Source organism: Bufo bufo, chromosome 2, assembly GCF_905171765.1.
Source record: "Bufo bufo chromosome 2, aBufBuf1.1, whole genome shotgun sequence".
NCBI classification, from domain to species: Eukaryota; Metazoa; Chordata; class Amphibia; order Anura; family Bufonidae; genus Bufo; species Bufo bufo.
In genome coordinates, this window is record NC_053390.1 from 328,823,230 (window position 1) to 328,850,563 (window position 27,334).

At 43.4% G+C, this 27,334-nt stretch overlaps 1 protein-coding gene across 7 annotated transcripts in view; it reads left to right on the forward strand.

Moving 5' to 3' along the window:
- Positions 1-27,334, forward strand: part of AGTPBP1 (ATP/GTP binding carboxypeptidase 1) — a 197,881-nt gene that overhangs the window by 112,883 nt on the left and 57,664 nt on the right. For all 7 annotated transcript variants that reach the window (XM_040417016.1, XM_040417017.1, XM_040417015.1 and 4 more), the window contains 5 exons: positions 435-518; positions 3,022-3,108; positions 3,188-3,336; positions 6,225-6,312; positions 22,900-23,044. In XM_040417016.1, the coding sequence (XP_040272950.1) occupies positions 435-518; positions 3,022-3,108; positions 3,188-3,336; positions 6,225-6,312; positions 22,900-23,044 (553 nt within the window). The remainder of the gene's footprint in view (positions 1-434; positions 519-3,021; positions 3,109-3,187; positions 3,337-6,224; positions 6,313-22,899; positions 23,045-27,334) is intronic.

Sequence of the window (27,334 nt, forward strand, 5' to 3'; positions counted from 1 at the left end):
TTTCAGACATTTTTTCTGAGATCCATTGCAGGACTTTTTTTCCATTTAAAAAAATGGATATCAGATGGAAATGGATCAAACACATTCCAAATATGCATAACTGATGCACAGGATTCATTGTTTTACAGGATCCTATTTTTTTCCTGTTTTTCTGACTGTTCAGAAGAATGGAAAAATAATGGTTATGTGAACTCTCCCTTAGGAAGAAGGTGGAGGCTGCAATTGGCTACATTGGCAGCCTGGGACCTTGTGAAGGCTCCTAAGTCTGCCATAGGAACCCGCTACCAGCAGCTGTATATTTCCATCTAAAATTTGCTAAATATAATTTATTGCCTAATAATAAATGTGCCATAAACTACAACTCCTTCAAGACTGCGCATACTTGTTTAGTTTGTAGTCCTGCCTTACTTTTTCCTTTTTAATATTTGCCACAGGACAAAAATAGCTCAAGATATTGAAAGAATGATTCATTCCAATGACATAATAGACCGAGTTATATATGACCTTGATAGTCCCAAGTAAGTTGCTGTATTACATTGTAATCTTGAATCCACACAATGATGTGCATTTAAAATGTATATTGTTAGTAGCATCTTGAGCAATCTAGAAATTAAAGGGGTTATCCGTCCGCTGAAATGCCCCCCCATATGCCCGGGCCCCTCACACACAATGTACTTACCTCGCTCACCGGCACCCTCGTAGCTTCTGAAGCCCGCATGGCTGCCACTGCACCTCCCCGGAGGCAGACAATAGCGGTAACAGGGACGAGCCTCCCTAACATTGCGGGTGACGCTAGGGAGGCTGTCCCCGTCACCACCTGCTATTGACTGCCACCCCTCTGGAGATGCAGCGGCGGCCATGCAGGCTTCAGAAGCTGCGCGGGTGACTGGGAGAGAGGTAAGTACATTGTGTGTGAGGGGCCAGGGCATATGGGGGCGGCAATTCAGGGGTCGATAACCTCTTCAACAAATTAATCAAAATGGTCACTAAAAATGATAATAACTGACTAAGGCCTCATGTACACGACCGTTGTTCTGGTCCGGATGCGGACACATTCACTTCAATAGGGCTGTCCGCATCCGTTGCTCCGTTCCGCGGCCCCGCAAAAAAAATATAACATGTCCTATTCTTGTCCATTTTGCGGACAAAAATAGACATTTCTACAATGGGCCGCCTGTTCCGTTCCGCAAATTGCGGAAGGCACACGGGCGGCTTCCGTGTTTTGCGGATCCGCAATTTGCGGACCGCAAGAAACGGAATGGTCGTGTGCATGAGGCCTAAAGCTTAGGTTTAACATCTATGGTGGAGGTTCAGTTGGGAGCCTCAGTTATAGGACAAAATATTGCAGCATACTGTGATATTTTGATCAGCAGAATGACCGATACCTTAATGGAAACCCAACAGACCCCATTATAGTTAGTGGGGTGCCCCCGGTCACAGTTGGTGCCCATCATATCACAGATCTAGCATTTCCATCTTACTTGGTTTTTTTTTGTCACTAGACCAGAATAGAGAAATGGAAAACTGCCCGAAATGTGAATCTAGCCCGGCTAAACAGCTGTACGAGAAGGCAGTGGCTCGGTCTTCTCTCTGCTTTACCTAGGCCATTGATGTCACATTCATCATTCATATGGTTTAGGAGCAGCAAGTGAATGGGGCTGAGCTTCGATACCAAGCACAGCCGCTAACAGCTGATTGGCGGGGGTCCCAGGTGTCGGACCCCCACTGATCACATACTGGTGACCTATCCTGAGGATAGGTCATCAGTAAAATAAATAAAAAAATCTCAGAAAACCTTTTTAATTTAAAAGCATGACAAAGCATACTCCATCTGCACTTGTGTATTCTCCTGGATACTGTGCTAGTATTAATGTAATTCCATTCATACTTTGAGTATCATACTACAGTAATGTCTCATTAAATATGGCTATTACAGCCAGTTTTTGCAGCATACTTTGAAGACTTGTGCTGGTGCTTAGGAAACTGGCTTAGTTGCCCATATCAACCAATCAGATTCCACCTTTTGTTTTCCAAAGGAGCTGTGAAAAATGAAACATGGAATCTAACTGGTTGCTATGAGCAACTAAGCCCATTGATAAATGTCCCTATGCTCTACTATGCTATCTCCGACACTGAAATGAATGGAGCCGGTGGCACACATTTCTGACCAGCCGCTCTATCCTTTTTAGAGGGCTCCATGGGGTATGGGGCCCCGTTCTAGTCATCAGTTGGGGTCCCAGTGGTAGGACCCACGGCGATCTAATAGTTCACCCTTAACCTATGGATAGAGGATACATTTCTCTAACCAGAATACCACTTTAAATAGGTTGTGCAAGAAATGGGGGGCTTGGCAAACCCCCTCTCCTCCTCCACTTTGCCGAACCTGTAAAGGGAAGCTTACTTACCTGCTTCCCGACACTGACTACCATCTGCTTCTCCTCCTGGCCTGTGATACTACGTTGGTCTCCCTCGCTGTAAACATCCAGTTTGACCACCGCAGCCAATCACTGGCCATGGCCGTGACTGGCTCCCCATGTGCCATGACAAATTGTCACATGATGCAAGAGGATCCAGTCTCCACTGCGGCCAGTGATTGGCTGCAGATGACGTCAGACTGGATGTTTACAGCGAAGGAGACCAGCGGAGCATCACAGGCTGAGAGGAGAAGAAGCGGGGAGCCAGTGCCAGGGAGCAGGTGAGTAAGCTTCCCTTTACAGGTCATCCAAATTGGGGGGGTTTGCCACCCCCACCCCCCTATTCTTGCACAAACCTAAGCATAGGCTTTACTTTATGAAGAGGTCTTGTTGCAGTTTTACAAATAGAATAGTCATTTGGGTAGAAATTTACATTGACAGATTATAGTGTTCACCTAATTCTCAATTTTTCTGGTTGAGGATAGATGTTACAGACTTTGTTTGCACACTTCACATTCGTCTCCTAGGGAATAAAGTAGCTTGCAGGAAAGGACATTCAGGACTACTGAGGATTAACATCTTTTTACTTCTTCTTAACGCAATGCAGCTGTTCCATACCGGATGAGAGTGAAGTTCTCAAGTTCAATTCTAAGTTTGAATCTGGAAACCTGCGGAAGGTTGTTCAGATAAGAAAGTAAGACATCTTCTTGATTCTCCCGCTTCAGTAATCATGTTTAAAAGGACAAAAACGGCACCTGTGATTTATTTTACAGACATGAATATGATCTCATCTTGAACTCTGATATAAATAGCAATCATTACCATCAGTGGTTTTACTTTGAAGTGAGTGGAATGAAGACCGGTACTGCTTATCGCTTTAACATCATCAATTGTGAAAAGTCCAACAGTCAGTTCAATTATGGTAAGGCCCAGAGTGAAAATCATTTAGGACTGGTGTAGAGCGTTCTGAGTACATGACTATTAAAAAGTATTGTCTTCCATAGTGTGTTACATCTGACCCTTGCTTTTAACCATGCTTTGGAGTCCTATGTGTAGATGGAGGGATGGCCATACAAGTCTTTCCATACAGTTCAATAACTGGAGTGTAATACAAGTGGTCAGCACTTTCCGAGGGGAATGTTCGCTAATACAGCACACCTTTAAGACTCTTTTACATGTTATTTGTGTGTAAAAAGTGTGGAGCTCAAAAAAGGGTTTTCTCTTCATAAGCATTTATGTCATATTGATTAGATATAGATTAGTCTTTATCAGAGGATATCTGGCCACTGGACACCTCCAGTGCCTAGAACAATATTTCCTTGGCATATTTAGCTCAGCGGCCATTTTAGTCTGCAGGGTTATACTGCAATTTCAACATTGTTGGGTTTAGTGCGCTTTTGTTTTTTGTTTTATGTAAAAAATTTGATGAAGGAGCCACCGCCACTTTGTTGTAGGTGTAACTGATGAGATTCTTACTGATGAGACATTACTGGTATATCTAATCTGTGTCATTTTTGCTTCCTATTTCTTTTCCATTTTTCTTTTGGGAATTTAGTAAGGCATACTATATGGAAAAAAGTATTGAGACACCTACATATTACACCTACAGGAGCTTTTATGACATCCCATTGTAAAGCCATAAGCATTATTCCACTGGTCTGAGAACAGTTTCTACAAGATTTAGGAGGGTTTCTGTGGGAATTTTTGTCAATTCATCCACACGATCATTTGTGAGGTCAGAAACTGATGTTGGATGAGAGGGCCTGACTCACAAACTCTGTTCTAGTTTATCGCAAAGGTGTTCATTGGGGTTCAGGTCAGGACTCTGCGCAGGCTATTCATGTTCTTTCACACCAAACTCCACACTAGACTGTTCTCACAATACTAAAAGCATACAAAACTCACAATTGTAAAAATTGTCTTGGTACGCTGAAGCATTAAGATTTCCCCGTCACTGGAAATAAGGGGCCTAGGCCATCCCCTCGAAAACAACCCCATAACATTATCCTCCACCACCAGACTTCAGTTGGCACAATGCGGTCAGGCAGGTAACTTTCTCCTTGCATTCGCCAAACCCAGACTCTTCCATCAGACTGTCAAATATTGAATTGTGATTCATCACTCCACAAAACACGTTTCTCTGTAACTTTACATGGTCTGCCACTGAGTTGCTGTGGTTCCTAAACGCTTCAACTTTGCAATAATACCACTCACTGTTGATCATGGAACATCTAAGAGGGAAGAAATTTCACAAATTGACTTATTGTGGCATCATATTATGGTACTACGCTCAAATTCAGTGAGCTTTTTAGAATGACCCATTCTTTCACAAATGTTCATAAAGGCAGACTGCATTCCTTTGGGGCATGGTTTTATATACCTGTGGCAAGGAAACTGAATTCAGTGATTAAGGGGTGTGTTCCAATCAGTGGCGTACATGGAGAAGTAAGGGCCCCATAGCACGGATCAAACCAGGCCCTCCACACAGAACAGAAGGGTTTCTAAACCAACTTTCCAGGACAGCACCACATGGAGGATGTCTCCCCGCCCACTATTGGGACAGGAACAAAGAGAGGTTAAAAGCTCCCCCCCCACACACCCACACCCACCCACCAGTGTTTTTTCCTGTTCCAATAACGGACGGGGACAGAGAAGGATATTTCAAAACTAAAACAATTAGGAGAAGTAGTTCAGGTCCTGAAACATCAGGAAGGCGAGGGGTTTTATTCGAGACTGTTTCTTATAAAAAATAAAAAAAAAGGACGGTTCATTCAGGACCATAATAAATTTAAAACTCTTGAACACATCAAAAAAATACAGACGCTTCAAAATGGAATCGATCAGATCTACTATACCCCTAATTCCTCCATGCGTGGTAATATGCACCCTGGGCCTGAAGGATGCATATTATCATGTGCCGATCCACCTAGACTACCAAAAATATTTAAGATTTGCAATAAGGGAGAATGTGAAAGTAAGGGCTCTTTCACACTTGCGTTGTCCGGATCCGGCGTGTACTCCATTTGCCGGAATTACACGTCGGATCCGGAAAAACGCAAGTGAACTGAAAGCATTTGAAGACGGATCAGTCTCTCGGTTTCATCTAAATCAGGAAATAGTATTACCTTCCTTCTGTGCAGATCCGAAAAATGACACGGAAAAGAGCTTCCACATGCTAGATGTCAGGCGGACTCTTCTGGAATATTTGGAGGTTACTAGCAGATTTAGGACGGATACAAATCTGTTCATAAAGTTTGCTGGCAGGAAAGCTTCCAATACAACATTGGCCAGATGGGTAAATAGGGCAATTATAGAATCCTATCTGCAGGGACTGGCTTGTTCACAAAACATTAGAGCCCATTCTAGAGCGGTGGCGGCATCTTGGGCAGAACATGCGGAAGCTTCAATCGATCAGATTTGCAAAGCAGCAACGTGGTCGAGTTCGCATACATTTTGTAAACACTATAGATTAGACATTGCAGGAAACCATGACCAGAGGTTCGGACGTAAGGTCCTCCAGGCCGTGGTCCCTCCCTAATTAGTGTACTAATCTGGTATTGCTCCATGTGGTGCTGTCATGGAGGACGTCCTGGAAAGTAGGAATTAGACCTACCGGTAATTGTATTTCCAGGAGTCCGACATAACAGCACCCGGATTTAACTCTCCTTAACTTCCTTTAGTTATGATTAATGTGATATGTTGAATAATTGATTAAAAAATAATTTAACATCCATCATTGAGTGAAAAATTGATTTATGTGGTTTTTAGTAAAAGAAAAATAATATTGCATGTTTTTGTTTTATACAAAAGGTATGCAGCCCCTTATGTATTCCGTACAGGAGGCTTTGGCTTCCCGGCCGTGGTGGATCCGTGTTGGAACAGATATATGTTATTATAAGTAAGTGAGTCCTTTTTACTTTGATATTTATCCCGATCCTCATCTGCTTCTATAAGTATTCTAAGTGTATAAATATGCAATGGTGCTTAAAAGTTTGTGAACCCTTCAAAATTTTCTATATTTCTCCATTTATGGAGGAAAATGATCCAGTATCACATGTCTTAGAGTGGCAAAATGATGTGAACCTTTATGACCTTTAGTCCTGTGTATCGGCTTTGAGGAATTTTATATAACTTATTTTTTATTGAACTTTAAAGGCGAGTACATACTAAAGACATTACAAAGGGATACCGATAAGATTTAATTTGCATCAGTAAATAAACTGGTGAGCGTAAAGTAGCACCAAAAAGAGAAACCGTTATTCCTGGGTCCATAAGCATGATAAAACATACAGTATTATGGGAGGTAGAAGAGGTCACAAATATAAGCATAAGAATTTCTTAAATTCATCCAATATAAATACAGACAATTCTCCATCCCACCCACTCCCCCTTCCCATATCCTGAAAATATGATTGGTTAGTGCACACGCTGGATGAGCTAACAGGATTGACCAATAAAGGAAAACTATTTTCCCCAGAGATTTGAATACAGATAGGGTATGCAGCCAACATGCAACTATAGGGATAGTGCATTGTATTTTAAAATTAAAATGTCTGTTATAGTCCACTTGTGGGACTTTTAAGTGGTTAAAAAAAAAAATATTAAATAAAAAAAAAATTCCAATTAAAAGTTTTTTTTTACATTGAAAATACTCTTTTAAATGGAAAAAAATAGCAAAAAAAATCCCCCCATAACTTTGGTATCGCCGTGTCCGTAATGACTACATAAATATCATGTAAATTATCCCCTATGGTGATCATCTGCCAAGTTATAAAAGGAGGCATAATAAGAGCCTAAGGTATTAGATATGCCAGAAGGGTCAAAGTATCATAACTAAGGCTACTTTCACACTTGCGTTAGGTGCGGATCCGTCTGGTATCTGCACAGACGGATCCGCACCTATAATGCAAACGCTTAGATCCGTTCAGAACGGATCCGTTTGCATTACCATGAAAAAAAAAATAAAACATTTTTTTTTTTATTTTTTTTTTTGTTCAGGATAATGCAAACGGATCCGTTTTGACTTTACATTGAAAGTCAATGGGGGACGGATCCGTTTGAAAATTGAGCCATACTGTGTCAACTTCAAACGGATCCGTCCCCATTGACTGCGTTCAGGTGTCCGCCTGCTGAGCGGAGCGGAGGACAAACTGTGCCAGACTGATGCATTCTGAGCGGATCCGCATCCATTCAGAATGCATTAGGGCTGGACGGATCCGTTCGGGGCCGCTTGTGAGAGCCTTCAAACGGAACTCACAAGCGGAGCCCCGAACGCTAGTGTGAAAGTAGCCTAAAGGGGATGTGAGCCCATGACGATGTAAACTTAAGGAGGTTATCCCACGAAAAATATTCTACAATTTTCAAACCAGCACCTGGATCTGAATACTTTTGTAACTGAATGTAATTAAAATTTTTGTATAGCCACTGAGTTATTCAATTAAATATAGCTGTATAGCGCCGCCTGCTGTTTGTTCTTTTTATTTCTTTGTCACGCTAATGCAGAAGACCGCACGTGCTCAGTTTGATCCTTCAGCTGCCTCCTGAGCTGTGATGGGGAGAGAGCTCCAGCAGAAAGGACACTCCTTCTGAGCTGCAGCAGAAAAGACACTCCACTTGACCTGTCAGCTTGATATAAATCTAGCAGAGCAATGAATGGGGAGATTTGTAGATCTATGTGAGATACAGGGCTGGTTCTAGCTTTGTTGGAAAGAGATTGTCATGTACTATATGATCTCTGATTTTCATTTTTTACATTAATCATGGGATAACCCCTTTAACCACCTCCCGACCGCCTAATGCACGGATGCGTCCGGAAGGTGGTTGATTCATTCCTCCTGGACGCATCCGTGCGTCATCTCGCGAGACGCGAGATTTCCTGTGAACGCGCGCACACAGTCGCGCGCGCTCACAGGAACGGAAGGTAAGAGAGTGGATCTCCAGCCTGCCAGCGCGATCGTTCGCTGACAGGCTGGAGATGTGATTTTTTTAACCCCTAACAGGTATATTAGACGCTGTTTTGATAACAGCGTCTAATATACCTGCTACCTGGTCCTCTGGTGGTCCCCTTTGTTTGGATCGACCACCAGAGGACACAGGTAGCTCAGTAAAGTAGCACCAACCACCACTACACTACACTACACCCCCCCCCCCCCGTCACTTATTAACCCCTTATTCACCCCTGATCACCCGATATAGACTCCCTGATCACCCCCTGTCATTGATAACCCCCTGTAAGGCTCCATTTAGAGGTCCGTATGAATTTTACGGATCCACCGATAGATGGATCGGATCCGCAAAACACATACGGACGTCTGAATGGAGCCTTACAGGGGGGTGATCACCCCATATAGACTCACTGATCACCCCCGTGTCATTGATCACCCCCCTGTCATTGATCACCCCCCTGTCAGGCTGCATTCAGATGTCCGTATGATTTTTACGGATCCACTGATACATGGATCGGATCCGCAAAACACATACGGACATCTGAATGGAGCCTTATAGGGGGGTGATCAATGACAAGGGGGTGATCAATGACAGGGGGGTGATCACCCCATATAGACTCCCTGATCACCCCCCTGTCATTGATCACCCCCCTGTCATTGATCACCCCCCTGTCAGGCTCCATTCAGACATTTTTTTGGCCCAAGTTAGCGGAAATTATTATTTTTTTTCTTACAAAGTCTCATATTCCACTAACTTGTGTCAAAAAATAAAATCTCACATGAACTCACCATACCCCTCACGGAATCCAAATGCGTAAATTTTTTTAGACATTTATATTCCAGACTTCTTCTCACGCTTTAGGGCCCCTAGAATGCCAGGGCAGTATAAATACCCCACATGTGACCCCATTTCGGAAAGAAGACACCCCCAGGTATTCCGTGTGGGGCATATTGAGTCCATGAAAGATTGAAATTTTTGTCCCAAGTTAGCGGAAAGGGAGACTTTGTGAGAAAAAAATAAAAAATATCAATTTCCGCTAACTTGTGCCAAAAAAAAAAAAAATTCTATGAACTCGCCATGCCCCTCATTGAATACCTTGGGGTGTCTTCTTTCCAAAATGGGGTCACATGTGGGGTATTTATACTGCCCTGGCATTCTAGGGTCCCTAAAGCGTGAGAAGAAGTCTGGGATCCAAATGTCTAAAAATGCTCTCATAAAATGAATATGGGCCCCTTTGCGCATCTAGGCTGAAAAAAAGTGTCACACATGTGGTATCGCCGTATTCAGGAGAAGTTGGGGAATGTGTTTTGGGGTGTCATTTTACATATACCCATGCTGGGTGAGAGAAATATCTTGGTCAAATGCCAACTTTGTATAAAAAAAATGGGAAAAGTTGTCTTTTGCCAAGATATTTCTCTCACCAAGCATGGGTATATGTAAAATGACACCCCAAAACACATTCCCCAACTTCTCCTGAATACGGAGATACCACATGTGTGACACTTTTTTGCAGCCTAGGTGGGCAAAGGGGCCCACATTCCAAAGAGCACCTTTAGGATTTCACAGGTCATTTACCTACTTACCACACATTAGGGCCCCTGGAAAATGCCAGGGCAGTATAACTACCCCACAAGTGACCCCATATTGGAAAGAAGACACCCCAAGGTATTCCGTGAGGGGCATGGCGAGTTCCTAGAATTTTTTATTTTTTGTCACAAGTTAGTGGAATATGAGACTTTGTAAGAAAAATAATATATAAAATCATCATTTTCCGCTAACTTGTGACAAAAAATAAAAAGTTCTATGAACTCACTATGCCCATCAGCGAATACCTTAGGGTGTCTACTTTCCGAAATGGGGTCATTTGTGGGGTGTTTGTACTGTCTGGGCATTGTAGAAGATCAGGAAACATGACAGGTGCTCAGAAAGTCAGAGCTGCTTCAAAAAGCGGAAATTCACATTTTTGTACCATAGTTTGTAAACGCTATAACTTTTACCCAAACCATTTTTTTTTTTACCCAAACATTTTTTTTTATCAAAGACATGTAGAACAATAAATTTATAGCAAAATTTATATATGGATCTGTTTTTTTTTGCAAAATTTTACAACTGAAAGTGAAAAATGACATTTTTTTGCAAAAAAATCGTTAAATTTCGATTAATAACAAAAAAAGTAAAAATGTCAGCAGCAATGAAATACCACCAAATGAAAGCTCTATTAGTGAGAAGAAAAGGAGGTAAAATTCATTTGGGTGGTAAGTTGCATGACCGAGCAATAAACAGTGAAAGTAGGGTAGGTCAGAAGTGTAAAAAGTGGCCTGGTCTTTCAGGGTGTTTAAGCTATGGGGGCTGAGGTGGTTAAGTTGTCTGGCCAGAAAAGAGCGTTTGGTTCGTTACCATACCAGTAGTAATTGAATTCCAACCATCAAAGAGCTAAGCTGACACTAACCAAGAGCACCAGGCATACCTGGAGGATTCCTCCATCTATAAGGGAATAAGAATCTGGGTTGGGGAACTGGAAACAGCCTTATTTGCCGATGACATGCTGCCATTTATGAGTGAACCCCATGTTTATCTGACCAAGGTTCTCAAGACCATAGAACAATTTGGAAACTTTTAAGGTTATCGAAGATAGGTTGTCCCAACCCATCCTCCTTCTGGAGGGGATTGGAGGATACGCTTTTTCCCATGCCGTCCCTGACCTACTTTGGTATTAAAATTGGGAGGTCATCAGATAGCTTGTATACCTTTTGAACTATTCACCTATTTTTGCACAACTTCAGAGGGACTTGACCAGGTGGTGGCGTCTTCCCTTATCTTTTTCTTTTTTGGGCAGATGTCATTTGGTCAGACTGATTGCCTTCCCTAAGCTTTTATATCCTTTGCAGACCCTACCTTTATTATTTAAGTATAAGGAAACAAAGAATGTGTAACAAAATTTATATGGGCAGGTGGAAAACCCAGAATAGCTTTGGAAAAACAAATGCTTTGCAGGCCAGAGGGAGGGATATATATGCCGAATATCCGAGGTTATAATATAATCTGCCTATTCTGCCATGCTATTGATTAACTGAATGCCTCCTCCTACTATTCAGCTCTTTCAATAGAATAGGAGTTAGCTGACCTTCACAGCTTGTTACATGCTTGTTACTCCCAACTGTGAAATGCTTCACTGTGTTGAAGTGTACTATAGTCTCCTGGAAAGAGGTGCGAAAGTGTTTTAAACTCCCTTTCTGCTATCAAAACATTTGCCATTTTGGAGACATCCAGAGTTTCTGGTGGGAGGGTCTGACAAATTTGTAAGGGAGTGGGAGAAAAAGGGGATACATACCCCACTGCAGATGATATGTCCAGATTAGAGACGCTGGTGTCGTTTCCAGGAACTCTCCAAACGGTATGGAGTATCTAGCAGACACTTTTTGCAATTTTACCAATTACAGTCTTTCTGTAAATCGTGCTTAGACAACCCGAACATGAAGCACATTGAAATACATTTGATGCAATGGTGGCTCCAAGAACCCGTGGACACACCATTTCCTCCCTTATCAGAGTGAAACCACTTCTTGTCAATTTACCCCAAAAAGTTCTTAAAAAATGGGAACAAATACTGCGAAGTCAGGACATTTATGAAAGGATATTAGAGGGCTAGGGAAGGGTGAAGAAAAGTGTGATTGGAGAGTGATAGAGGGAAACACGTTTTAAATTGAATCATAGGGTGGTTTATTTTTTTAATTTCCCTCCATTGCCAGCCAACCCAGATAGACTCACTGCCTGTCCGAGATGTAACACCCCCTTTACAGATCTGTGTCATGGCATTTGACAATGCCCACAGATTGATATCTACTGGGACATGGTCATACAATATATATCTTCCCTCTGGAACGTTTCTCTACCTAAAGATCGATTTATTTTGCTCTTTCACTCAATAAAGATAGAAAATTTACAAAACCCTGGAATTAGGGCTGTTCCCTTATTGCTTCATGCAATACTTTTGAGCGCCCTGCGGCTTCTGTTTATCCATTGGCTGGACCCTCTTCCCATCTGTTAAGGAACTGGTTGACCACTTATATAAGCTGATGAACTTGGGAAAAAAATTTGGTTGAGAGTCACAAAGATCCCCACTCTAAGAAATTCTTTGATCGGTGGAAGCCGTTTATACAGTAGTTCGACAGTTTTCAAGGGAAGAGATACGTGTGCGACAAAGAACTTGAAGGAAACTCTTGGATAGTTGGCGGTGGGGAGGTCAACAGGAAATATACCTGGGCCTCTCGGGTCTTATGTCTAAGTCTCAGTTTGCTTCTGAGAAGTTTGGGAGTGGTATATTGGTGTTACTTAAGGATATTGCTGCAAGGCACTTCAACAACTTCTCAGTTCTGTTTTTCTGACCTCTGGATGATGAATGACACATCATTTCATATAATGTTATATTTTATGATTGTTCCGCTCTCAAAACACTGACTATGTGTGGTTCTAAACTGACAGCTAAACACTTGTCAAGCCCACTGCTTGTGTTGTCTACCAAAGGAATCAAACTTTATTCCTTTTTATTTTTTTGTGAAACTGAAATACAATACAATAACAACATATCAGTATACATAGAATAAACTAGTATAGCATAACTAACAGAAAATGCACTTACAGGTGATGATGTCTCAAGCCCCTTGGGAGAGAAGCAGACAGGCTGCATCCATAGAGAATAGCAATCTAAAATGGCTGAAGACACTTCCTAGACCAATGGTCACTTCCTGCCTAAGTGATTTTCATAAGCTGGTTAAAGCTGCCACTCACTTTTGCCACTAGATGGCAGTGATAAACTACATGGCCTATATAGATAACTATAACTTAATTAGCCTGTAAAGGCAGCTCACTCCCTGCCTGATAATACATGATATCACTACCTATACATATCTACTGTACAGGAAAAAGACACTAATAAGAAAATACATTCCCGACTAGAACTGTTAACATAAACTATAACATGAGTCCACAATATCAGTGTCTCTTGACTGTGGTACTTCAAGCTGGTAGCCCACATGAAGAAATAGCTTTGTCCATAAACCCATCTTCGGATTGGAGAAGTCGCACTAGGCCAAACTAACTCCAATGCCAATTGTAATCCACAGGATGGAATTTAACTCATGGCGAATATCACGTCTGAAAGCTATCAGTGACAAGCTCTATGTTATGTATTGTGCCAGAAACATAATAGAAATACCTATTCAATGGAGAACAATGACATCTGAAACTGGTCTGGCGTACGCTTTAGCAGTCCCTTGTTTCGTCACTTTGACTTTAACCTTTCTGACATTACCATCTTTACTTGGCAATGTATTTGTGACAATTCCCTCAGGCTAGTTATTTCTGCTTTCTTGACTATCTTTCAACAACACAACCTCTCCAACTTTGACATTTGGACTGGTCTTAGTCCATTTCCTGCGACTTAGTTAGGTAAACAGGTATTCTCTCCTCCAGCTCTTCCAAAACGTAACAGCCAGGCACTGGACTTGTTTCCATTGCTTTACATGAAGTTCTGTTGTACTAAAGTCCCCACAAGGGTCCGATAAAGAGTCTACCTTTTTGGTCAAGAGCATATCAGGAGTAAGAACTGTTGGATTATCTGGATCTGTAGATAGTGGTACCAAAGGTCTCGCATTAATGATGGCCATAACTTCTGCCATGAAAGTACTTAAAGTCTCGAGTCAAACAAGTAGGTTTAGCTTGGAGTAACATTGCATCTAAAATGCGCCTAGCTACACCTATTAATCTCTCCCAAGCACCTCCCATGTGAGATGAGTGTGGAGTGTTAAAGATCCATGTGCATCCTTTGTCTTGAAGATAGTCTTGAAGTTCTGCATCATTTGAGCACATATGCAGCTCCTTGCATGCTCCTACAAAGTTAGTACCTCTATCTGAGCGAATCAACTTAGCTGGACCACGAACAGAAAAGAATCTTCTTAAAGCATTGATGAAACTGGATGCTGACAGGGACTCAATCAATTCTACATGCACTGCTCTTGTAGAAAGACATGTAAAAAGAACAGCCCAGCGTTTGCTGTCAGTGCTACCTCCTCTAGTGCGGCGTGTTACAACTGCCCAAGGACCAAACACATCAAGACCCACACTAGTAAATGGAGGCTTTGGATTGACTCTATCTTTTGGTAACTCTGCCATCTTTTGGCTTTCCAATCTCCCTCTGAGCTTACGGCACATGACACATGACATGACATTTGTGAATGATTGTAGACACTAGGCGTTCTCCACCAAGAATCCATAATCTGCAGCTCTGATTGCACCTTCGGTTATGTGGCGCCCTTGGTGAACTATTTGATTGTGATAATATCTTACAATCAATCATTTAGGCAATATGGTGATCATGAGGAATGATGACAGGCTGCATCTCCTCATCTGATAGTGTGGCAAAGGATAAGCGGCCACCTACTCTCAATAGTCCATCTTGATCTATAAAGGGACTGCGTTTTGTAAGACGGCTCTGTTTTGGAAGTGTCTTCAGTTGTTCAATACAGTCATATTCTTGCCTGAAATATGTTTGTTGTACAGAAGAAATTATAACTGTCTCGACTTGTGAAAGTTCTTCTAAACTGACCCTTTCATCGAAAACTCCCCAGCTTCCAGGTTGATCATCATTGGTTTTCTTCTGGAAGCTTTTGGCAACATGGATTAGTCTTGCTATAACCCTGCTTACTCTCTTCCAGTTAGAAAATCTTTCGAAACAACGTGGCCGCAGTCTAGTGTCAAGGGCTTTATTACTGAAGCTTACTACTTCTGACCTAATTTCAGGATCAGCTTCAGGTTCCACTAAAGGGTAAACATTGGTGTCATCAGGATTATCTACAGCTGTCTGATACAGAAAAGGTGGGCCTGAGAACCATATAGAGTTCTGGAGGCAAGCTATATGTGTAGGCCTGGTAGCATAATCTGCAGGATTTTGTTCTGAGGGCACATAGAACCATTGCTCTGGACAAGTTGTTTGGTTAGGTCTATCTCGTCTCTCACTAGCTCATACAGTTCAACCGCTAGTACAGCCGCACTGTCACGACTGCAGTTTTTACAATAGTGGATCGCAACTGCGGAGTAATATGATCAATCAGATATGAATCTCAGGCGTCACTCACAATCTCAACGGTGAGTTAGAGATTCTACCATCACGTGATCAAGCAACACAACCACAATTCAACACAGTTCTATTGCTTCATAGACGGTGGTTAGTAGATGAAACACTATTTATGCAGTGGCTGCGGCAAGGACAATGTTAGGGTACGCCACAGTACTATTGCTTCATAGACGGTGGGTTAGTATATGGAACACTATTATGCAGTGGATTTAGCCTGCAAGCAGGCAGAGGAGAGGTGCTCTCTCTCCTAAAGGGTACTTGCGATTGGCAGTAGCTGTGTGATGGGTGAGACTCCCGGATGACTGTAGTCTGAGGACTGCGCGGGTCCGATTTCCAGATGGTAGCTGTGGAAAGAGCAGGGTCCGGTTTGGTGGATAGTCCAACACAGGTTCGTGAGGCAGCAGGCGTTCTGACAATAATCACAGCACGCCATGCCGCCTCACGAGTGCCCTTAAGTAAGACCAGGAAGTGCGAAGGGATCGCAGACTGGTCGGGATGACTTCCGCGTTCCACCCTGGAACGCATCCGCCACGCCACTCCCCGGAGTTCGCGCGACTTCCGCGTTCCACAGTGAATCGCAGAAGATCGCGGCAGACGAACAAGAGGCCGCCCCGTCGGTGGTATTACAGTATCCCCCCCTCAAAGGAACACCTCCGGAGTTCCCCGTGGGAGTAGGCCGATCCGGATACCTACGATGGAACAAACGGGTCAACCTAGGAGCATGTACATCCCGTGAGTCTTCCCAAGAGTCATCTGCAGGAGCATAACCCTTCCATCGAATGAGATACTGTATAGATGATCCCCTTTTTCGGGAGTCGAGTATTTTGTCGACTTCGTACTCAACCTCACCCTGGACCTCAATTGGAGGGGCAGGAGGAGAGGCCCTAAGAGGGAGCCGGTTAGGTTTGTATGGTTTGAGTAAGGACACATGGAATGAGGGATGGATTCTCCAGTTGGGAGGAAGAGTTAGGCGTACCGCATTTTGATTCAGGATTTTCTCGATGGGGAATGGGCCTATGTACTGGCGACTGAGTTTTTTTGTGGGCACGTTAAGGCGGAGATTTCTCGTGGACAACCACACCTTGTCTCCCACACAGTATGTGGGGGGACTAGAGTGTCGAGTGTCATAATGTCTTTTTTGACGTTCTTTCGCGGTCTTTAGGTTGTCTTGTATTACGAGGGAAGTTTCTTTTAGACATTCGAGGTAGTCCTGAACTGCAGGAACATTACCAGGTAAGTAATCAGGTGGTAGGTTGGTCGGGTGGAACCCGTAGTTGGCATAGAAAGGAGAATATTGAGTGGAGGAATTCATTGAATTGTTGTATGCAAACTCGGCTAGAGGCAGTAGATCAAACCAGTCATCTTGGAGATGGCTGCAATAGCATCGAATGTACTGTTCTAAACACTGATTTACTCGCTCTGTCTGACCGTTAGTTTGTGGGTGATATGCGGTCGACATCCTGTGGTCAATTTGGAGGGCTGTGCATAGTGTCTTCCAAAATCTTGATATAAATTGACTGCCCCTGTCGGAGATAATCCCGGCGGGTAACCCGTGTAAGCGGAGGACTTGGCTGAGGAAGGTCTGGACGGTTTCTTTTGATGATGGTAATTTTTTAAGTGGGGAGAAGTGGGCCATCTTGGTTAGTAGGTCGACAGTAACCATGATGGTGTTGCAACCCTCTGAGCGAGGGAGGTCGACTATAAAATCGACAGAGACAATCTCCCAAGGTCTGGTGGGTGTGTCTAATGACATCAGTAACCCATAGGGAGGCTTTCTATCGGTTTTGGTGGAGGCACAGATATCACAGGTGGAGACATATTCGTGGATTGATTTGGACATGTTTGGCCACCAGAATTTTCTACGTACAAGCTCCAGCGTTTTGGTGATGCCCGGGTGGCCCGCTAGGGGTGTGTCATGCATGAGTCGAATGGCAGAAGGTTGCATTCTAGGAGGGATGTAAAGTTTGTCGTCTTTGAAAAAGAACCCATCGGTTGATGTCAATTTAGGAGGAATAGGAGGATCCCCTTGAGAGGGAGCGTGTTTTAAGAGCTCCTTAAAACCCGTGGCGAGTCCGACGAACCGGTTTGCCGGGAGCAATAAGGCAGGAGGCTCTGCGACAGCGCTCTCTTCGTATAACCGGGAGAGGGAGTCAGCTTTTGTGTTTTTGGAACCTGGTCTGTAGGATATGTGAAAGTCAAAACGATCAAAGAAAAGACTCCACCGTACTTGTCTTGCCGACATGGTTTTGCAAGTCCTGAGGAACTGTAAATTACGATGGTCAGTGAAAATCATAATGGGATGTTTGGCACCTTCCAGGAGATGTCTCCAGTTGCCCAGAGCATCCCTAATAGCCAACAGCTCTTTTTCCCCAATGGGGTAGTTCTTTTCAGCAGTATTAAGAGTTCGGGAGTAGTATGCAACTGGGTGCAGAGGTTCAGAAGAGGATGGTTGTTGAGATAAAACTGCCCCTATGGCGAGGTGGGAAGCATCAACCTCTAGAACAAAATGGAATTCGGGGTTGGGCAATTGGAGTATGGGAGCTGAGGTATATTTTTGTTTGAGTATTTCGAAAGCCTCTTGGGCCTCGGAGGACCATGTAAATGGTATTTTGGTACTGGTTAGTCTTGTCAAGGGTTTTACTATTGCCGAGAAATTTTTTATGAATTTCCGGTAATAGTTGGAAAAGCCCAAAAATCGTTGGAGTGCTTTGCGTGTGTGAGGCACAGGCCAAAGCTGGATGCATTCCACTTTGGAGTGATCCATCTGAATCCCTTGGGGGGAGATGTTATATCCCAGGAAGGAAATGGAAGGCTGTTCGAAAATGCATTTCTCTAATTTTGCATAAAGGGAGTGAACCCGAAGACGGGACAACACCCATCTCAGGTGCCTCCGGTGGTCGGTAGGACTGTCCGAGTACAGCAGAATGTCGTCCAGATAGATCACGACACAGACGTCCAGCAGATCACGAAAAATATCGTTAACGAAATGCTGGAACGTCGCGGGGGCATTGCACAACCCGAAAGGCATTACCATGTACTCGAACAGTCCGTACCTGGTTCTAAAAGCAGTCTTCCACTCATCCCCCTCTCGGATCCTGATCAAGTTATATGCGCTTCTGAGATCAAGTTTGGTGAAAATACGGGATGTTTGTAACCTCTCGATCAGTTCGGGGATAAGTGGAAGTGGATAGCGGTTTTTTACAGTAATTTTGTTGAGTCCCCTATAGTCAATTATTGGTCTTAATCCTCCATCTTTGTTTTTTACAAAGAACATCCCTGCGCTAGCAGGCGAGGTTGACGGCCTTATAAACCCCTTTTTTAAGTTCTCGTCTAAGTAAGCCTTCAAGTGGGCTAATTCAGGTTGGGAGAGCGGATAGATACGCCCCGTAGGAACAGGACTGCCCGGAATGAGATCAATAGGGCAGTCATAGGGTCTATGTGGGGGGAGTGTGGCAGCTCCACATTGGCTAAAAACGTCTTCAAATTCAACCAGATGGGGAGGTAGCCCCGTGGGTGCAATCTGCACGATTGCAGTGTTTGGATAACAAGTGGTGGTACAGTAGTGGGAATCCAATTGCACCTCCCCTTTAGGCCAGAGAAGAGAAGGTTGGTGAAGTCTGATCCATGGAAGCCCGAGCACTACTGGGAACATGGGGGAGGAGATGACATCAAACATAAGGTGTTCGATGTGACCCTCTCCACAGGCCACCAGCAGCGGTTGGGTGTGGTGAGAGATTGGGCCTGAAGGGGATGTGGACCCATCTAAAAAAGTAATTGTGACCGGTTTTTGCTTCAATGTGTGGGGTATTTTATTGGACTTAACCAGTTGTGAATCTATAAAGTTGCCACAGGCTCCGGTGTCTATCATGGCCTTAGTGATGATCCTCTCGGTATCCCACTGTAGATTGAGAGAAATATATATGTAAGAATTGCGGTGGCAAGGACTACGTGTCAATTTGCAGATATGCATTTTCCTACCTCCTGTCTTCTTTTTAACCGCCGGGCATTCGTCCACTACGTGGTCAGGGGAGGCACAGTAGAGACATAGGTTCAATGTGCGTCTCCTGGCTTTTTCAGTCGGCGTGAGAGGTCCCCGCATGGTTCCTAGCTCCATTGGCTCCTCCTTAGGGGGGGGTCTGGCTCCTCTTGGGGCTGGTGTGGGGGTGAATACCCTTTCCGCTCTCCGTTCACGGAGGCGGCGGTCAATCGTGATAGAGCGTTGGATTAGCTTATCTAAGGTAGAAGGTAAATCGTCACGGGCAATCTCATCTTTTAAGGGCTCTGAAAGGCCGAGGCGGAACTGGTTACGAAGACTGAGATCATTCCACTCCGTCTCCCTAGCCCAGCGTTTAAATTCAGCAATATAATCTTCAACTGGTCGTCGGCCTTGTTTGAGTCCTCTGATGGCCGTCTCTGCGGTCAATTGTTTACTAGAGTCATCATAGAGGAGTGCCATGGCCTCCATGAATCTGGGAAAAGAATCTAGGACCTCATCCTCTTCATCAAAGTAGGTCTCGGCCCAGGCTCGGGGTTCCCCTTTAAGGTAGGAGATGAGTGTGAGTACCTTTATACGGTCATTGTAATAAGTGCGAGGGCGTAGGTCAAACATGAGTCTACACGAACTTATAAATTGACGAAAAATCTTCCTATCCCCTGAAAAAGGTTCGGGGGCGCAGACCTTGGGTTCAGGGGCCTCTCTGGGAGTTGCAGCTCCTATGTTCTGATTAACCAAAGTACGCAGTCTTTGATTCTCTACCTGCAGGTCCTGCATAGAGGTGGATAGGGTCTCGACTCTCTGAGATAAAGTAACCATATGTCTAGTGAGTTCCGCTGGATCCATCTTTTTTATTTTTTATTTGGTGCTGTGATACTGTCACGACTGCAGTTTTTACAATAGTGGATCGCAACTGCGGAGTAATATGATCAATCAGATATGAATCTCAGGCGTCACTCACAATCTCAACGGTGAGTTAGAGATTCTACCATCACGTGATCAAGCAACACAACCACAATTCAACACAGTTCTATTGCTTCATAGACGGTGGTTAGTAGATGAAACACTATTTATGCAGTGGCTGCGGCAAGGACAATGTTAGGGTACGCCACAGTACTATTGCTTCATAGACGGTGGGTTAGTATATGGAACACTATTATGCAGTGGATTTAGCCTGCAAGCAGGCAGAGGAGAGGTGCTCTCTCTCCTAAAGGGTACTTGCGATTGGCAGTAGCTGTGTGATGGGTGAGACTCCCGGATGACTGTAGTCTGAGGACTGCGCGGGTCCGATTTCCAGATGGTAGCTGTGGAAAGAGCAGGGTCCGGTTTGGTGGATAGTCCAACACAGGTTCGTGAGGCAGCAGGCGTTCTGACAATAATCACAGCACGCCATGCCGCCTCACGAGTGCCCTTAAGTAAGACCAGGAAGTGCGAAGGGATCGCAGACTGGTCGGGATGACTTCCGCGTTCCACCCTGGAACGCATCCGCCACGCCACTCCCCGGAGTTCGCGCGACTTCCGCGTTCCACAGTGGAACGCAGAAGATCGCGGCAGACGAACAAGAGGCCGCCCCGTCGGTGGTATTACACGCACGTAACTCTAGACGTGGAATTGTATGTGCCGACTTAGGGCTCAGTTTGGATTTTCCCATAACAAATCCAACATGGTAGACATTTTCTGCATTGCTTACCTTCAAGTAAGCAACTGCAGCTATTGCTATAACAAATGATGAAAAGATGTACAGATTTTTTTTTTGCAGGCTTGTAACAATGAAACAGGAACATAACACCTGGATATTTGTAAACATTGTAAGGCTTGTAAAGACTCTGTCCATTGGACCCACTCATGGAGTCTCTCTTGTGGAAGTAAGGCATCCCACTCACTTTCTCCACTTGACGGTTCACGAACTAAGGCCTTAGCTTTTATGGTGACGTGTGCTACAAACCCGAGAGGATCATAGAGACTTTTCACAGTGGATATGATCCCTCTTCTTGTGAATGGCTTTTCTGCTGAAGAAACACCAAAAAATGAGGATGCTATTTGTATAAAAATAATTAATTAAATTACATAGAACACTAAATATCAGTGTTAGTCAAAAGGGATAGGACATGAAAAAACGAGCCTCTAGAATAGGGCTCAACAATGCGGAGAATCGCACTTGAGGGAAATTGCACCCTGAGCAGCCACAGTTACAAAAGTGTTAAAGAGTTGGATGACAATAGAATGAGTAATAGGTAGTGATGACAATACCATATCCCCACAAACATTTTACATGACCATCCAAACTGTCCTGGCATCCTCCTCATTGAAACCCAGGTTGGTAGTAAGACTGCGGCTGTATGATGATATAGCTGATGGCTAATGACTACTAAATGATGACTAATACCGCCAGTCCAACCCACACTGAGTCTCACATTACATACCCATATTGCTGCTGCTCATGGTGTCAATGGATCCCCAAATGCCTCAACCTCGACACGTGTTTCGCCACGTAGGCTTCGCCAGGAGGTACATTCAACACTAAGACAAGTTGGGCATATATAGACGAAAGAGGAGGGATCAATCATTTACCTACCATGATCACCTGCATTGGGGGACGTTCTGGCGCGGTCCCACCCATGATGTGTGACTGCTTCCTTCAGCGCCTCCCCGTCGCCCAAACAAGCGACCTAATTGGAGCACATCAGGACAGCAGCCACACAGCGCATGCGCCGGCCGCGTCACCCCCAACCACGTGATCACGAGATGGTCACCTGATCACGACGTCACCGTCACATGATCGCCTCAAAGGTCCTTCAATCCCCGTACAGTCCCTCTGTAGAAGTATACTGTCCTCTTCAGTGTTAATTACTTTACACAGTTTAGTGTCATCTGCAGAAATTTATATTTTACTGTGCAAGCCTTCTACAAGACCATTAATATAATGAAGAGAATAGTGCCCAATACTGACCCCTGTGGTACCTCACTAGTGATAGTGACCCAATCTGAGTGTGTACTGTTAATAACCACCCTCTGCTTTCTATCATTGAGCCAGTTACTTACCCACATACAGACATTTTCCCCCATTCCAAGCGTTCTCATTTTATGTACTTTATCTACCTGATGTAGTTTTAGGTCAAATGTATACAGAAATATTGAAAATTCTAAATGGTTCACAAACTTTCAAGCACCACTGTATGATATGTCCAAGTATGGGGAATACACAATGGATAGATATTGGGTTTTGCATGACATTCAAGTCATTACTGTATACCATACAAGGTCACCTATATTTCTAGCTAGTCAGCAAAGTACAGAATCCATAAACCATGTGCAGCAACAAAGCTGTACAAAGTAGACTAATATAAAGAGAAAAACAAAAAGAAACATATCAAGCCTTCTCTGATATTAACTTTTTATGTCTTCCCTGACAGAAACCATTTCTCTAGAAGTTCAATAGCTACAGGGGGTCAGAAGGGAAAGTCCTACTATACCCTGACATTCACTGTCAGTTTTCTTCACAAAGATGACGTCTGCTATTTTGCATATCACTATCCTTACACGTATTCCACATTAAAGGTGAGATTATTCATTTGGATATGCAGTATTTTCAATAAAAGATTATATAACTGGAGACAGTATTGTGCCTCTTCTGGGAATGTCATTCAACAGAAATTTTACTTTCTTGTAATTAAAAGGGTTTCCCAGGTAAATGCATTATTTTGAATGGGGCGCACATGGTTGAAATAAAAACATACTGTAAGTCATACTCACTGTGACTGAACCTCAGATGACGTTCTGACGCTGGTCAGGGCTTTGCCGTTCTTCACTTCCTGGTGGTCCAGGAATACCTGGAAAGGCTGGCTTTAATGTTCACCTGTCTCAGTCACTGATTCGCTGAACTGGCCTTTCCTGGTGTTCCCACTGTGTCAAGCTGACACCAGTAAGTGAAGAACAGCCAGGACCGGACCAGCATTGGGGGACCAATGAGGGCGAGTCTGGTTTATTTTTTATTCTTTAAATACTAATAACTAATAACCAATTTAACTGTCGTGTTAAGACATTTTGATTTGAGAGTTAGAAAACTTTGGTTGCACTAGATTTTCTAAATGTTCTCAAAGTGTTTCTGGTCATTGGTTCTTTCACTAGTTTAAACAACTGTATCAGCATATTTGCACAAATACAGCACAAGGGGTAAAAAGGTAAAAAAAGATACTTGTGGAGTCTTTAGGGAAGTGCACTGATTGATAAATATAAAAAATAGCTCTGTTCTAGAAGAAAAGTTTCTTTGGTTCCATGTATAGATGACTACTTAGCCAATGTCTGAATCTTTAATGGGGTTTCTGAGTGTTTTTATACTAATGACCTATCCTCAGGATACTGTAGGCAGTGATGGTCAGTTCGCAGTGTTCGCCAGCGAACACATGCGGGCTGCCATCTTTAGTAAGGTAGACTCACCCGTCCAGCGATGCACAGGTAAGCCCTTACCTGTGCCTGTGCCGGGAGCCGGTCTGAAATCAAATGCGGTCACCACGAGCAGGCAGTTCCGAGAACAGCCCGATGAAGGCCCCCGGCGGCTGTTCTCGGAACTGCCTGCTCCCGGTGACTGCATTTGATTTCAGACCGGCTCCCGGCACAGGCAAAGGTAATGGCTTACCTGTGGATCGCCGGACTTGTGAGTCGAGATGGCAGCCCGCATGTGTTCGCTGGCGAACACTGCGAACTGACCATCACTGACTGTAGGTCAGGGATGCCCAACCTGCGGCCCTCCAGCTGTTGCAAAACTACAATTCCCAGCATGCCTGCTCAGGTTACAGCTATTAGAGCATGCTGGGAGTTGTAGTTTTGCAACAGCTGGAGGGCCGCAGGTTGAGCATCCCTGCTGTAGGTCATCAATATTTGATCTAATGGGGTCCGACTCCCAAGCTGTTCCTTGCAGCTTACCAAGTACAGTACTGCCCATTTGATATTTGCTGTGCTTGGTATTGCATCTGAGGCCCATTTACTTGAATGGGGGTGAGCTACACCTGGGCCGTGTGACCGATGAACGTGACGTCACTGGCCTAGGAAGAGGCCTTGACATTTAACAGAGCGCCGTAGCTTCTTCAAAAAGCTGATCATGGAGGTACAGGTAGTCAGAATTTCACAGATCAGATACTGATGACCTATCCCGAGGATGGAACACTTAGAAAACTGCAATAAAGAACCCTAAAATGTGACTTGGGTCCTAGCTGCATTTGTTTGACTAAAATACAGTGAGACAAAAGTTCTTCTCCTTAATCTATGTTTACAAAAATCTGATTCATACCATAATAGGGTGATAGCTAAACATCTAGTTTGAGTTCTTTCAGGCCTCCTGAGAACCTAAACTCAAATAACTCAAATAACTAACTGTTTAATGCATATTGTGACTGTACTGATGCCTGCGAAGCAGGCAAAGTAATTTGGCAATAGTCAAGCCATACCATTCCTAATTTCAGGCTGCAGTATTAAACAGATTTTTCTTAAAATCTAAAAGAATAGAATCCTTGATGCAATGGAATGTAAGATTCAATTTATGTTAATGGGATTTCGTTTAAAGATCATCTGTTGGCATGATCAACCCTATTAAACCAAGCACACTGTCTGTTAGAGTTGATCATGCTGATTTACGATTTACATAGTTACATAGTTGATACGGTTGAAAAAAGACATATGTCCATCAAGTTCAACCAGGGGGTTATGTGGGGACGCGAATGCCAGAAGGAAGTGAGACTCAGATTTCTACTTGTTTTCATAAGCATTAATGTAATTTACTTTCAAGAATTCATCTAATCCCTTTTTAAAACTGTCCACTGTTCCTGCTGTGACCACGTCCTGAGGAAGTCTATTCCACAGATTCACTGTTCTTACAGTAAAGAAGCTTTAACGCCTCTGCAGACTGAACTTTTTCTTCTCCAGTCGGAGGAAGTGCCCCCTTGTCTTTTGAGGGCATTTACCAACGCTTTGTAAAGTGGTAGTATTACATCCCTGTCCCGCGAGTCCATGCCTCGTTTAATGCATGACAATATCCTGGTCGCCTTAGAAGCAGCTGATTGACATTGTATGCTGTTGTTTAATCTACAATCTACAAGGACACCCAAGTCCTTCTCTATAAATGACTCCCCCAGTGTTACATCCCCTAGGACATATAAAGCACAGAGATTATTACTACCAAGATGCATAACTTTACATTTATCCCCATTGAACCTCATTTGCCAAGTTGATGCCTAATCACTCAGAGTGTTCAAGTCACTTGTATTTTATGGACATCTTCCATAGACTGCACAGCACTACAAAGCTTAGTGTCATCTGCAAAATTAGAAATAGTGCTATTAATCCCATCCTCGATATCATTAATAAATAAATTAAATAATAGAGAACCCAGCACTGAACCTTGGGGTACACCCTTTATAACCCGGGACCATTCTGAATAGGAATCATTGACCACAACTCTCTGGACACAGTCCTTCAGCCAGTTTTCAATCCAATTACAAACTATACTTTCCAAGCCTATAGACCTTACTTTACTTATTAAACATCTATAAGGGAAAGTATCAAAAGCCTTTGCAAAATCCAGAAACACTACATCCACCGCCGCCCTTCTGTCCAGGCTTCTACTCACCTCCTCATAAAAACTAATCAGGTTAGTCTGACAACTTCTGTCCTTAGTAAACCCATGTTGGTTATCACTTACAGTATAATATTATTTATAGTCACATACTCCTGTATATAGTCCCTAACTGGTCTATAATTACCTGTGTAGGACCTAGATCCTTTTTTGAATATGGCACCATGTTTGCCTTGCGCCAGTCACTTGACACTGTACCAGTACCTAGGTAATCTTTAAAAATTATAAAAACTGGCACATCAATGATTGAACTGAGCTCTTTAAGAACTCTTGGGTGTAATCCATGTAGACCCGGAGCCTTGTTCAGATTTACCTTATGTAACTTATCTTGGACCTTATCTACAGTTAGCCAGTTGAGTATATTACTGGATGTACTAACAGCCCCAGCACCACAGATATCAGCTCCTTTCTCTTCTTTTGTGTATACAGAGCTAGAAAAAACTATTTAGTAACTCTGCCTTTTCATTATCTTCAGTGACTAATCCCTCCTTTACCATTATTTAGGGGACCTACCTGCTGAGACCTTGGTTTTGTTTTTTTAGCATTTATATATTTAAAGATTTTTTGGTATTGGTTTTGCTCTCTTTTTCCACCTGCTGTTCATTTTGTATTTTTGCAAATTTTATCTCCTTTTTACAGATTTTATTAAGCTCCTTGTAAACTTCAAAGGCTACATCTGACCCCTCAGATTAGTATTTTTTAAATGCCCTTTTTTTTGTCATTTATTGCCCTTTTTACAGTAGCTGTAAGCCATGGGGGGTTTAATTTTAGCCATTTATACTTGTTACCTAAAGGAATAAATTTACCATTCCAGAGAAAATTGTGCTTTTATTAATGTGCTTATTGGCTAGTTGGATCAACAAGGGGCTAGTCATAGCCCGGGGAGCACCATTTTGTGAACACCCCTGCAGCCTTAGTCTTTCCGAACTCCCCTAGATTGACAGGGCTAGACATCGCGTGGGATCCCAACTGAGGTGGGGGAAGTGTCTAAGGCTGCAGGGGTGTTTACAAGGACTTTCGCAGCCCCTTGGTACTCCAACTAGCCAATTAGCATATTAAAGGGTTTCAGTCACCTGAAAAATGGGTATTAAGCTGGCTGACATTAGCGATGTGCCAATTTCAGCTGAACATAACTATATTAGTGCCGTCTCACTGCCTGAAGCCTTTATTGAGAAAAACAAACTTTTATAATATGCTAATTAGCCTCTAGGAGCAGGGGG